Genomic DNA, 13,437 nt, shown 5'->3' with positions numbered 1-13,437 from the left:
CCCTTGAACGAATCATTTCACCTCACCCTCGATACTGTGCATGCCGTACCGTCGTCCCCTAGCTGCCACAACTTGCAATTGAGGTCTCGTCTGGATGATCGTTTGGAACGCAAAATTATCTCAACAACAAGTAAACGAGGTTCACCACGTGGTTTGTTCTGTTTACTTTCATCTTTGCCCCTCTTGGGAGGCTGTCGTCGTTTTCTTCGAGGTGGTAACGTTTCGAGTTTCTTAGGGCGTCGAGGAGAGAGCACTTTGGAACCTGCTGGCGTGGGATGTCTCGCGTGAACAGAACCAGCGGCGCCTCTACCATGAAGCCTTGAGCTTGGTAGCGGGGTTTCGTGATCTGCTGATGCGTCGCTGGCGTATTCATCCAAGGCCACCAAGCCTGTGTCTGTTCGGATGTACCACTGCCCTGACCCGTTTGGCTCCTCTGGGTATACGTTGTCATCAATAGTCGGTTCGGGCGATTCACTTGGACTTGTCCGAGCCCGTTTCGCTCCTGATTCCTCAGAAATGCCAAACTGAGAATCCAATACTCGCTTGCGTTTGCCAAGTCGGTTGGGACTCGTTGCCCGTGTGTCGTCATCGCATTCTCGCGACAAAGCGTAGACAGATTTCCGCAGTGGAGGTGGACTAGAGATTCGTGGCCACTGTGGCAGGATCGGTTTGGGTAATTCACTTGGACTGGTGGGAATCTCTGGTTCCTCGGATGTGCCGAATGAGTTTCTTGTGAGAGGGTCACGCCGCTTAGAGACCGCCGGTGACGAAGGTGGTGAGTGAAGTCTGTAAGCCTCTGGTGTTGAAGGTCTTTCAACATCGTACTCTTGATGGAGTCGCACGGCATCTGCATGTGAATGCATACAAAACTGCTCCCACAAGCTAGCTTCTATTGGGCGAGGATTGCATTCTCTCAGTGGCCACGATGCCATGGTCGGATCAGCAGAGTCGCTTGGACTTGGGCTTGGGCTTTCTAGATCCGGCGTTGATGGTGCGTCGCTATCGGTTTCTTCATGAAGAAGCACATCTCTTCCGTACATTTCGTTAACGAATTGTCGTAGTGGCTCTGATTCTTCTGGGTGTGGATTTCGCTCTGTGGCAAGGATCCGATCGGTAGGGCCACTTGAACTTGGACTGAGACATGGACTTTTTCGAGCGCGTTTCGCTTCCCGTGGTTCAGAATTGTCGGATTGATCATCTGGTGATCTCTTGCGTTTCTGGCGTGGCTGGGACTTTGCTGTGCTGTTGTCGGTCTGGGCATCGCAAAGAGGTTGGCGATGCACCGACGCATCGACGTCGGATTTCCGTTTCGCCATGATTTCTGGCGGTGAAGCGCCGTCGATTGCAGAGGCGGCGGGAATGGCGGCGATGTCGTGGGATTTACCGGTGCGGTATGAGGGAATCACGGCATCAGGCCTTAGGAGATTGGAGGTGAAGATTGAGATCACGTGATCAAAGTCAACAATGGAATCGGCCTTGATGCGACAAATCAAGCAGAACGTGAAGCCATGGAAGAAGAATTACTGCAAAATACAGATATTGTAGGACAAAAAAATACAGAAAAAAAAAGTGTTACTCCAAAGAAAAGGGTACTAAATCAGAGAGAGGGAGAGGGAGAGGAAAAAAGAAGAAAAATCCCACCGTGAATCTGGCGCCTATATTTTCTAGGCAGCATTCACGCCTGTCGAGTGCACTGCTTGGTGTTTCTGACTCTCCGCCCGCCTCATCTCATCCTCCAATCCTTCACCACTGCATCTGTTGATTTACGCGCTGCTGCTGCTTTATTCTGCTGGAAAGATTGAAGTTTGCGCTGCTAATCCGATTGGCTTGGGGCTGCACAGAATATTGGAGAGGCGCGTTTTCAACTCAACACTCACACCGAGTTTTGGTTCTCATGAGGAGCTCCCTGCTCAACCAGCCTCGTCTCATCCCACGATGAATCGCTGCTGCTCCGATTGCGCCTATCCAAGGTAGACCATCGCATCATCGTCATTATTCGGCGGCGCCTGACATGTCGGACCATGACTCCGATGCGCAGTCGCCGCGTCTGGCGGAAACCGTGAATTTCGCCGTCTTCGCTGCCGCCAACACCGCTGCCATTCACCTTCTGGAGATTATCCAGTCCCAACTATCACCTCCAACCCTCGAGCTGCACGGAGACACCATCGGCTATCAGTTGTCGATACCCTTGTTGCTTGACAAGCAGAATTTTCGAGGTGCCTGGAGAATCGGCGCAGGTCCACCCAGGGCGATTATCGAGAAGGGGCTGGACCACCTCAAACCGGATATTCTGCTCTGCCCGCCAGAGGGATCGGCCAGCGCCAGGATAGCACGCAAAGCTATTCAAGCCCTACACGCCAGTCTACACTTCCACTCAGAATCAGGTGTGCTGATGCTCAAGACAACATCCACAACATCCAGCAGATGCATTACATACGAACATGGAGACATGGACAACCAAGATCTGGAATTGATCGCGCCCAAGACGCAAACTTGTGTTATGCGGCGGAGTCAGAATTTTCTTCGCTTCGGTGATTATCGCTTTGTTCTCGAATTCGTCGTTCAAAGTCAACACAAGGACAAGATCAAAGCATATTCAACAGGCTATCCTGGTCTTTACCCTTCATTAGCACTCAACCCCGCCCCCATGAGACATTCCAAAACCTGCTTCAACGTCTGGCTGCACAACAAGATACCCAACACATCAGTAACATCAGGCATCAATATTTATACAGGAGAGCCGGTAGCCGTGAAACAATTGCAGACGAAAACGGCATTGCTACCATACACCAGCAAGAGACTTGAGATCGCCCACATCTATCATGAAAGGCTAGATAAGGGCGTTCTCAGCATCATAGATGTATGGTGTGAGCATAACTCATCTCCTCCGTGCTTTTTCAACGACGACGATCAAGGAGACGATGATTGCTGTGGCCGAGTATTCTACTCTATGCCTCTGGCCAAGTACAATTTCTGTGACTTGCCATGGGAGCATATCAATTTTGAGAACCGTCTTGCCTTATTTTACCACACTCTATCAGGGCTAGCTGAGCTACACCAGCAAAGTATTACTCACGGGAGTATTTCGCCAGAGTCACTACTTATCCTATCTGAATCGAAACTCACAACATTGGTCAACGGCCAATCCGCTCCTAGGAGGGCGGTTATTTCTCTCAGCATGCAAAAACGAAAGACAAAACCCAAAGCCAGCGTTTGCATCGCCCCCGAGGTTTGGGAGTGTGATGGCAATGGAAACTTGGACGAGACAAAACTTGACATCTGGGCGCTTGCTGCTTCATGGCTCTGGTCCTTTGCAGTTCCGCCAAACAACCTGAAAATAAGAAAACACACACATGAGAGCCTCATGGTGATGCTAGATAAAATGACAAAAAGGGGCTCAATAAAGAAGCCACTAGACAGACTTTTACGTCAAATGCTGGCATTTGAACCACAGGATCGACCGAATGCCACAGACGCACTTGCGGATGAGATTTGGCGACCTTTGCGAGATGAGAAACAAGCAGAGGAGGATAATAGAAAGCGGAGGAGGACGGAGATGATGAATGGTGATGGTGGCAAGAGAGTCAGAGTGCTTTCGCCTGATCCAGAAGATTAACTACATAGCCCTAATACCCAATTTCGCAAAGAGCGACTTGAATCTTTATCTACTAGATCTTTTTGCACCTACATTTACTACAAGCATCTATTTACGTCTGCTTGTACACGCTGGAGATGTCTTCATCTTACAAGACTGTGAGGGGATGACCACCCACGTTTCTTGATGACACTGCTTTCCTGACCAAATTACATACATAATGAGATCTTTGCTTCTTCAATTATCCAATTGTCCAACAAGTCTAAAACAACAAATTTCCGCGGGAGCTCAGCTTGGTATTCCTCAATGGCCAGCATATATATAAATTACATAACTCAAAGTAAAAAAGAATTCTAGGTGTATTGTAAACGAAGTAAGACAATCGAAATGTATCTATAAAAAAGTTATATAACCCAGTTTACCCCCAAGATATAAATAAACTTGAGTGTATATAAGAATAAAAGCGTAAGTGTTTAGTTAAACTACCACTGTGACTGGAATCCAGCTCAGCCTCAACCTATTAACCACCAGCGACAATGCTCAAGTCTAGTTTCTCGAATCGCATTAGCAGTGAGCTTACCACCACTAGTGCTCCAGCCGTCGCAACAGTGATGTAGATTTTTCGAATCGTTTCTGCTACAGCAACAACAGCGACATGAATAATCTCTTCATCACCGGAGGAGAAGACAGGAGACAGGGTGCCCGCCAAAGCCGACCGGATATAATCATCCGGGAGACTTCGGCCGGCGAAAGCGCTCTTGAGTTCGTTAAAGCCAACATTTTGAAATAGCGATCCTGCAATTGCAAGGCAAATAGCAAGAGTGCCAAGTTGGGCAACGTTGATAAAGCCGATCGCTTTCGGCTCATCTTTGGGAGGTGCTTTGGCAACACCGACTGCATAGCCTATTTGGAAAAGTAGACCGATTCCGATTCCTGTGAGAGCTTCGTACCCATAGATCTTGCTAGTGGATGTAGTTTCATCGATCGTACAAAGCAAGGCGCCTCCGATTAAGATGAAACAGCCGCCGGCAAAGTAGTAAAGGTTGTATCGGCCGACGATAGGGAGCGTGGCACCAGCGCACATGACGGAGGCTATGAAGACGCAGATGAACGGTAAAAGGCGGACAGCAGCCTGCAAAGAGCTATCCCCCTTTGTGAATTGGAAGAATAGTGGTGTGTAGTAGAGCACAACGCCTTGTGCGGCACCAGCACTGCCCGTAGCAATATAGAGCAAGACGAGGCTGCGTGATTTGAGAAAGTGTATGGGGAAGATCCTGTGTTCGTCTGTCGTAAAGATTTTGAGAACTTGTTGTAGGACAAAGGCAATGAAGCAGAGTCCAAAAACTACCCAAAGCACGATGGATGTGGTAGAGTTCCAAGCAAAGGTTGAACCGCCAAAGGTAACGACAATCACAAACAGTATAAAAATTGCTCCGTAAATAATGGCGCCAATCCAGTCGATGTCAGCGAACTTTTGTTTAATAGTCAGATCCGGCCGAGGGTTCCTGGATGGGACTACAAAGAGATAAACAGGTAATAGAATACCAGCAGCCGGGAGATTGATGTAAAAAGCCTAGATAAAATATTAATATGAGCTTCAAGTAGAAAGGGGGGGTTGTACTACCCAACGCCATGTTGCACTGCTGACAGAGAATGCACCACCAATAACCGGTCCAAGAATTGAGCCCACGCCCCAGCTTAAGCCGGTCAAAGCATTATATATAGGGGCTTCCGTTTTTGTCGTGAAGGTAGCTGAATAAGTAAGTGCCCTATGTACCATAAGTGCTCTGCTCAACTATTCCCACAGTACTACTCCCTACTCACCCCAGATACATTCCAGCTCCGCCAATGCCCGCAATGGCTCGACCAATAATCAAGGCGTCAGAAGTCGGCGCAGCACCACAAATGGCACTACCAACTTCAAAGATGACGATGCTTGAAATAAGCAATACCTTTATGTTGAACAGCGCGTATGCCCGACCAAAGGGGAGGATTGTCGCGACTGATGCCATTGGAAATCCAAGCCCAACCCACGGCAGTTTCTCGATATGTCCCAACGCCTCGTATACTGGCGCTTGGACGTCGGCGGCGATCGTGGTATCCAAGCCTTACAAATGTCAGTACTTGTCACATTCCCAGGAGCGAGTGTCTGAGGAGCCTCTACCATAAAGAAGAGCTCCCAAGTATAGGACAACGCATGTGAGGATCCATTGCCAATTCTTTATGCCATCTCTTGGATTCACATTTTGATCATTATTAATGAGTTCCTCGCTATTGGCTTCCACATCGCTGGATGAATTGCCTGATGTCTTTTCCATTATTTGGGTATAAGATGAATTTGGAAAAGAGTAGATGTCGTGCAAGGAGGAGCTTGGCTAACACATGTTTAGGTTAAACGGGCGCGCCTCTATATAGCCATCCGGCGATTCTACACACATATATATATCCCTGGGGCTGACTCTCTAGAAGAGTTTACGACATGCCGTTGATCGGATGGATAAGGTGGCTCCGTCCTCCGTCCCTGAGCTTATAAACCAGTCACTTCCGCGCCTTGGTTATGGTATCAGCGCTAATAACTCAGGGGCGTGTCGTCAACGTCTTGCCAGCCGTGCACTGTCCACGGGTGGAGAGCTTTACCGCGGAGGCTATACTTTTTTTTGTCGGTTCCATAACCACGCTGTTGATATTCTTGAGGTGACTTGCGCTGGCTTAGAAATTGGTGCTGGCAGGATTTGCCCAAGCTCACGGAGAATTTAATTACTCGAAACGGAACTTGGAGTGGCGTGTGCAAGGTTGTGAAGTGTGAGTTCGTTGTTTGCTGACAAGATTAACGCAAATCTCAACATTGCCGATTTCCGAAAGTTGGCTGGGTTACCATTATGTCTTACGAGGAGCACCAAATCGTCCCAGATACCAACTTTGCATTGAGTTAACCTGCATTGTAATCGAATATTTCTAATGTACAAAGGGAACCTGTATCATCGTTCTATAAGAGCTTTTATGACGGGTCCTGCTTTCTATGACTTTCTTCTCCTACCCACTCAAGTCAAGTAAGGAGTAATGGTATTGCACACGAGTTTTAATGCCATGGTTCAAGGCAGGAATACACTCAACGCTTCTACTAAAGCGTTATGAAGAGAAATAGGGTGGTAATAGTACGCAGGTTAATTGCACGGCTACCCTAGGGCAAAGCAGGCAAACTGACCAAAGCTAGCCAAGCATTGGTACGACGAGCAGTCCGGCAATGAGACATGGACCCCTGGCGAGAAGCACTTCCTTACTCCCTTGAATTTATTACGGTGCTTGTATGTATAGGGACAAGTTAACTTGCAAGACGCGCCGTCGAGCTTAGACCTTTACGTGATCACTAATCAGAAATTGTCTCACAACTTAATGCAAGCAATGTATTAGAAAGCAGAGCTCTGGAGCGGCAACGAGTATGCCGGTCGGACTTTTAGAGCGGACTTTTAAAGCGGACTCTTAAGGTCGGACTCTTGAGATCGGGCTCTTAAGATCGGGGTTTCGCAGGCGGCTTTACGAACTGCAACAACGACCTGACGTTCATCTTCCATCTAGCTTCTAGATAGGATGCGAAATTGAGTCGCGTAATTCATCACCATATTCCACCCAGAGCCGCAAAACAGGCGGCAATATCAACCATTTGTCCACTCCTCCGCCCATACATCACACGAATATGCCGCCGCGTCAGTCCGACACTACAAAGCGTCAACAAGATGGTGTGAAGTCGCCGCTCTCTTGCCATCGGTGTCGGCGTTTGAAGAAGCGCTGTGATCGCCAATATCCATATTGCACGCTCTGCCATCTGTAAGTTATAGCTTTGTCAATCGCGTCATAGGTCGTGTCAGTGTAGAGTTGACGGTGCGAGCAACTCGCCAGGAGGGGAGTGGCATGCGATTATCCCCACCATAGGAAAGAAAGAGTTCGACGTGGAGATCGAGATACCCCAGATGAAGTCTCTCCATCCACCAGTCATCAATCATCTCGAACTGTCGCTACGGATAAAAGCCTGCATAAATTGCCTAGCCGGCTAGGACAGGAGAACGCCCACCATCAGCTCTCTGAATTGGACGAGCTCGATTTTCTAGCCGCAAGCTTTCTGGATCCCGATCATTTCATATTGGCACAACTGGAAACCCAAAAGAAAGATGTGGGTATTACAAAGTCGGTTGCCGACTTGGTAGGTAGCGTTAGCGACATTCAGGCCACCGCCCAAGTTTTCTTCGAAACAATCCATGTTTGGATGCCGATTGTGTCCAAGAAGCAGTTCCAGGACTATTTACTGCAGAGGTTAGCTTTTCGAAGAGCTGAATTCTTTTTACTAGTGCTGGCCATGAAGCTTTGTTCATCACGTGTAACGGTAGCGAAATCAATGCTCTATCGAACTGTGAAGCAATTGTATTTTGATATAGAGTCCTCAGGGAGACTCTCTATCCAGACCCTCCAAGCTTCAGTCCTGATTGCGATATACGAGATCGGCCATGGGATATATCCCGCGGCAATTATTTCGGTTGCAAACTGTGCTCGCATCGGTACCATTATCGGTATAGACCGGTCTCTGAATACTTGGGATTTTATTTCCAGAGGCCCATGGATCGAGCTGGAAGAACGTCGTCGAGTTTGGTGGGCGATTATAATACTTGATAGGTACGTGCAATTAAATCTGAATCAATGTCTGGGACCAACCAACTACTCTTCTATCGTCACCTAAATTTTAACACGTCATCCGTCGTAGATTTATGAACCTTTGTTATCCTAAGCGATACCTGGTTACGGCAGATCCAGACCCTGAGAGTTACCTACCGGTAGACGATGGAGATTGGGACAGCGGAGTAAGCAGCAGGGGCATGTCTCCTTTAACTATGCTTCTCTCTCGCTAACAGCAGACGGTAGTTTTCAAAGCCTGAAGATGCAGTGACACTGCGCTTATCTTCCCAAGTTCACATTGGAAGATTTGCTCGGTTTGCACATGCAGTGCCTCTCTTCAGCCAGGCCCTTTCTAGGGCACATGAAGATCCGCAAAACACTGCGCAGCTGCGACGTACTATTCTCTCCCTGATAAGTCTCGGAGAGACAGAAGGGTTGACAAATAGAGTATTGTTCTGCACGCTGAATGCGGTTAGTTACATGTATTGGCTCCCAACTCCATGTGGGTTTCGTACCATTAATTTGTTGAAGCGCAGTATTTGTCCTCGATAACGCATCCTCGCGATCGGGTACGCAGGACCATGCGCAGCCAATAGAGGACTTCATATCGCCCGAAACTATATCTGCTCTTGAGCATGCACTCAAGGTCATGGCGCAGGAGTATTTCGAGTCCATTGCGCAAGACTGCGACACACTTTCGCCCTTCCTACTCCACATGCTGTACAGGGCGTTGATGGCGTATTTGAGAATGAAACATGACCCTGCCGCTGGGCCGCATATTGTACTGAATATCCAAGCGCTGAAGCTGGCGTTGGAGCGATTTAGGAGTCGATGGCTGGTGGCCGGTATGCTTGAATGCACGAACTTGGCCGTTTTATATGAAAGACCGCTTACAAAGTTACAGGTACCTATCTCTTGCTTGCAAAGAGACAGGAGGTATTTTCCCTGATACAAACTCCATAGTTGTAGTTATAATAGGCGTAACTGTAACAATCCTTTATACCGTTCAGTCATGCGTCCAGGGTATACACAGCCAAATTTCCCCATTAACACCCGACTGAGCAGGAAACGCGTCTCAGCACAGTATGTCCTGGAATGATATTATGTACAAAGAGTTGATATTAGAGCGGAAGATTTTAAGTCTAAGATTACGGGCACGGTCTGCTCGTTTCTGTGCCGAGCTGTTTTCTTATGTCAGCGTTGGCTGGGCGACAGGTTAGTCCTGGCAATATATGTCCTCGTGATTGTAGGTGATTGGAGAGATGCTGAGATAGGCGGACGTCTAGGCAATAGGGATCGGGCGGGCGTTCGGGGGGATCGGGCGGGCATTTGAGTGGAGATCAGGCGGACACTACATATAGACTATGAGCAGCCGATGGGCGCGAGATCCGTTGCCGCAGACTTGGACATTCTTAGATTCCTACACCTCTTTCGTCTCGGAGAGACTCGGACAGCGTTCTTCTATCAAGTTCTCTCAAATCTACTTGATTTATAACCATATATTCGGCTATCTGTCAATCCTCATAAGGAAGCTAATATAAAAACAATTGCATTAATCAATGGCTTACTTGCATGAACTAGGGTGAGTCCAGCTCATCGTAGAGTTTACGGCTCCAGCCTAGCTGGAGTATCATCCCTTAAGCTTGAGAACATATAACCTAAATGATCATACCCTGGGTTATACTCTTGGCTGTTGGGGAATGAGAATATAGGACTTCTATCTAGAAGCCAGATATCCCATTTATTTTTCACCCTTGGCATGTTTATATCTCCTGTAACCCTCTTTGTTGCCTAAGACGAAGTTTCAAGCACGTTAAGCACAGAGTTAATTAGAGCAGTACTCGGTGAATGTCAAGGTGTGACTAGATAGTGTAGTTTTAAACACGCTTCAATTTAAGTCCATCACTTGTTATCAAACGTGACCACTCACTTACTTCCCAAAAACAGTACCTGCTCGTAGGTTACTTAACCCGTCGAGATTACCGTCGGAGTCTACCCACAGTTTGATAGTCGGAATCGGGTTAGTAAATGCACGAGAAGCAAGGGGCCAATTTTAGAAGACAAGTTTCGAAATCGGTCTAATTATTACTCCAGCTTTCTAAGCTGCAATGTCGCGTCACTAGATGGAACGATTTGTCATGAGCTCGTCTCATAAGGGGTCCGGGTTCAGAGTAGCTGCCACTCTACGTCTAGTCTTCTTTATTTAACTAGAGGTTTGGTTGCAACCGAGAAAGTGCAGGTAACAGCCCAAAGTCTATAAATGAAGAGAACTTTCCATCAGCCCAGACTCGGCACCAATCCCATTCGACCTTTGATACCAATTCAATGTCTAATCAAACGAAAAGATCTGTCCTAATTACTGGGTACGTATTCATAACAAGCGCCTCCATTCCCTTCTGGCTAATCATTGCTGGTGATAGATGCTCCCAGGGTAGTGCTGGCAACGCACTGGCCCTGGAATTCGCGTCCAAAGGGTTCCGTGTCTTTGCGACTGCGCGTTCCCAGAAGACTCTGGACAATCTTCGGGAGAAAGGCATCGAGACTCTTGTTTTAGATATCACAAGCGCCGAAAGCATTCGAACCCTCGTGGAAGAAATTACGACTCGCACACAAGGCCGCCTAGACATATTATACAACAATGCTGGCATATGTGGATAGCCCTCATTAACACCCCCTTCTGTTATTACGGGCTGGAACACTGACCAGCTACAGCATACAAAGCACCAGCTGTTGAGGCGGATCCATCTCGCGTCCGCAGTATCTTTGATACCAATGTGTTTGGGCTCATGGAGATGGTCACCGCCTTCACGCCTCTCCTTTTAGCCTCCGTAGCTCCAAACAACGTGCCGACCATTGTCAACGTTGCATCGGTTTTGGCGCGCCTACCAAATCTGTTCACGTCCGCCTACAACGCGAGCAAAGCAGCGGTTGCATTATACTCTGATACGCTCCGACTCGAAGTTCAACCCCTTGGTATAAGAGTAGTGACATTATTCATGGGCGAAGTCTCTACACCGATGATATCAGGCGAAACCATCAACTTCGGCCCCGACAGCTTGTACCGGGACGTAGAAGAGTCCATCAAGGCGAGGACCGCCACTCGCGTCGAGGATGCAATGCGCCCAGCAGAATTTGCTCGCCAGGTTGTCGGCACGGTGAATGATGGCAAAACAACATTCGTCTGGAAGGGTTCAAACGCGTTTCTTATCTGGTTGCTTAACGCAGTGGGGCCGAGAACCGTATTTGACAACACTTTGATGAAGAGAGCTGGCTTAGACACAGCTGAGGTCAAGTCGAGCATCTTCAAGTTGGGACAAGATCGGGCCACAAAGAGCGCTTGAGCGGCTGCTGTCTTGGAATAGAGAATCCACGGATATTAAGCTTAGTGGCTACTGCTGTGTTGTCACATGGATCTCTGCGACCATTCCTTGGTCAAGGCCACTTCTCTTTTGCTCTTGTTTGCAGCTAGCTTTTTCTTTCTTCATTTCATAGCCTAGGACACAGCAGAGAGTTCGCCTTCTCAGCATCGTCAGCCTTATCAGTTACCATAACTTGGACATGCTGCGGGTGCATTTACTTATTTTTTTATTCAACGTCCACCAAGGGAGCTAGTTATCAAAATCTTACTTCAAGCACTACAATGAGTTGGGCTCCATTAAATACACGCATGCCATCTGTCTTTAGTCATATATACAATAGAAGGTTTGCATACAACCGGAATTGTTAGCAACGCTGCCAAAACAAGACGTGACGGTTAAATTGCTCTTTCGGTGTCGAATTACGTCTTTTGATTCAAGCTGATTTCACTGTTACTGATAATAGCAGCTGCCGCAAGAACGCATGCTCCAAAAACCACCGCAGTTCCTCCAAAGATCTGAGCATATAGGAAATCCCCACCACGCAGATCAATCAATGCACCAGCAATAGGCGGGCCAGTGAGACAAGCAAAGCTGACAATAGTGAAAATCATGCCAACCCGGACGCCCATCTTTTGGCGGTCTTTGGTCAAACTACCTACGCTGCCTACAAAGAGACTCTGCACGGCATTTGCAAAGAAGCCGTAGACAATAATCCATGCAAGCAGACCCGAGTATGAGTGTACCAGCCTCCACAAGTATAGAAGTACTCCCGCGCCAAATGTAAGAGGAATCAGCACATGTAGTGCATTTCCGATGACGCGAGCTGCGAGCCACGCTGGGAAGATTCGTCCCGGGATTCCGATACCGTTGATGGCAATGATGAGGTAAAAGGACTGAGCGGGTGGAACGTGGATGATGTGGGAGCCGAAGATTGAAATCTGCGCGCGCAAATAATTAGACAACTGTATGTTGGAGAAATGGGAGATACTTGCATAGTAATAGGCAAAATAGAGACCCCAGAGAGTTAGAAAGATGCCAATGGCGTATAGTGAGTAGGGAAGCTCCTTAAAAGCCGTCCATTCAACCAGTGGCCCAGATTTCCGTGCTGCTACCCGAGGCCTCACAACAAGCAGAGTAATTGCTGAGTTGAATACAAAAACAAATCCCATCACGCGCACCGACCAAGGCTCACCTAGACGGGGGAGCAGCTGTTTGGCAATAGCAGGGAACACCATCCCACCAGTAGCAGCGCCGGCAGCAGCAAATGAAACGGCCAGAGCCCGATTCTTGTCATCGTAGTATGTGCTGATGAGAGAGATCATGGGACAAAAGATGAGTCCATCTCCAAGGCCAACGCAGATGCCTTGCGCTAGTAAGAGTTGCCAGTATGTGGTGGCAGAAGCCGCCGCGAATATTCCTAGGATCTGGAGGGCGCAACCGATGGCTAATGTGATACGGAGATATCCTGCATCAAGGCTGCGCCCAGAAAAGGTACCGACGAAAAAGACGAGTAAAAGTTGGATGCTGCCAATCCAAGATATGTCGGACTGAGAACGACCCAAGGTAGATATGTAATAGGATTGGAATAGACCCCAAGATCCAATGTAGCCAAATGTATCAAAGATCATCAAGTGACCGGCCAAGATTTGGAGATAGGCAGTCCATCTGGAAGGAGATGTTGGGTCCATCGCTGGGGATGGGGGACTTGGGAACGTTTCTTCCGAGGACTCGACAGGATCGGTCTTTTCGGCGTCAACAACCAAGCTGTCCATTTCTCTTTACGTTTTTCTTTTCTCCCTTGTCTCTCTTCTCTATTTT

General features: G+C 48.1%; 6 protein-coding genes across 6 annotated transcripts; 3 read left to right on the top strand and 3 right to left on the bottom strand.

Annotated features, from left to right (window-relative positions):
* Positions 1-17: 17 nt before the first annotated feature.
* TRIVIDRAFT_201282 (uncharacterized protein) lies at positions 18-1,316 on the bottom strand (the record flags this gene model as incomplete). Its single annotated transcript, XM_014101742.1, has 1 exon — positions 18-1,316. One exon carries the CDS (start codon positions 1,314-1,316, stop codon positions 18-20), a length of 1,299 nt encoding a protein of 432 aa, XP_013957217.1.
* A 695-nt stretch (positions 1,317-2,011) lies between these two features.
* On the top strand, positions 2,012-3,663 carry TRIVIDRAFT_230726 (uncharacterized protein; the record flags this gene model as incomplete). Its single annotated transcript, XM_014101741.1, has 1 exon — positions 2,012-3,663. One exon carries the CDS (start codon positions 2,012-2,014, stop codon positions 3,614-3,616), a length of 1,605 nt encoding a protein of 534 aa, XP_013957216.1.
* Positions 3,664-4,115: 452 nt separating this feature from the next.
* Positions 4,116-5,913, bottom strand: TRIVIDRAFT_28823 (uncharacterized protein; the record flags this gene model as incomplete). The annotated part of the gene is made up of 4 exons (XM_014101740.1): positions 4,116-5,168; positions 5,220-5,364; positions 5,420-5,702; positions 5,760-5,913. The coding sequence occupies 4 exons, from the start codon at positions 5,911-5,913 to the stop codon at positions 4,116-4,118; spliced, it is 1,635 nt and encodes a 544-aa protein (XP_013957215.1).
* Positions 5,914-7,289: 1,376 nt separating this feature from the next.
* On the top strand, positions 7,290-9,223 carry TRIVIDRAFT_28724 (uncharacterized protein; the record flags this gene model as incomplete). Its single annotated transcript, XM_014101739.1, has 6 exons — positions 7,290-7,420; positions 7,493-8,260; positions 8,349-8,445; positions 8,507-8,742; positions 8,792-9,105; positions 9,165-9,223. The coding sequence occupies 6 exons, from the start codon at positions 7,290-7,292 to the stop codon at positions 9,221-9,223; spliced, it is 1,605 nt and encodes a 534-aa protein (XP_013957214.1).
* A 1,362-nt stretch (positions 9,224-10,585) lies between these two features.
* On the top strand, positions 10,586-11,601 carry TRIVIDRAFT_60168 (uncharacterized protein; the record flags this gene model as incomplete). Its single annotated transcript, XM_014101738.1, has 3 exons — positions 10,586-10,623; positions 10,681-10,910; positions 10,973-11,601. 3 exons carry the CDS (start codon positions 10,586-10,588, stop codon positions 11,599-11,601), a joined length of 897 nt encoding a protein of 298 aa, XP_013957213.1.
* A 437-nt stretch (positions 11,602-12,038) lies between these two features.
* Positions 12,039-13,307, bottom strand: TRIVIDRAFT_191602 (uncharacterized protein; the record flags this gene model as incomplete). The annotated part of the gene is made up of 2 exons (XM_014101737.1): positions 12,039-12,557; positions 12,612-13,307. 2 exons carry the CDS (start codon positions 13,305-13,307, stop codon positions 12,039-12,041), a joined length of 1,215 nt encoding a protein of 404 aa, XP_013957212.1.
* Positions 13,308-13,437: the final 130 nt, after the last annotated feature.

This window comes from Trichoderma virens (assembly GCF_000170995.1).
Source record: "Trichoderma virens Gv29-8 chromosome Unknown TRIVIscaffold_6, whole genome shotgun sequence".
NCBI lineage: Eukaryota > Fungi > Ascomycota > Sordariomycetes > Hypocreales > Hypocreaceae > Trichoderma > Trichoderma virens.
This window is presented reverse-complemented; position numbering and strand designations above follow the sequence as displayed.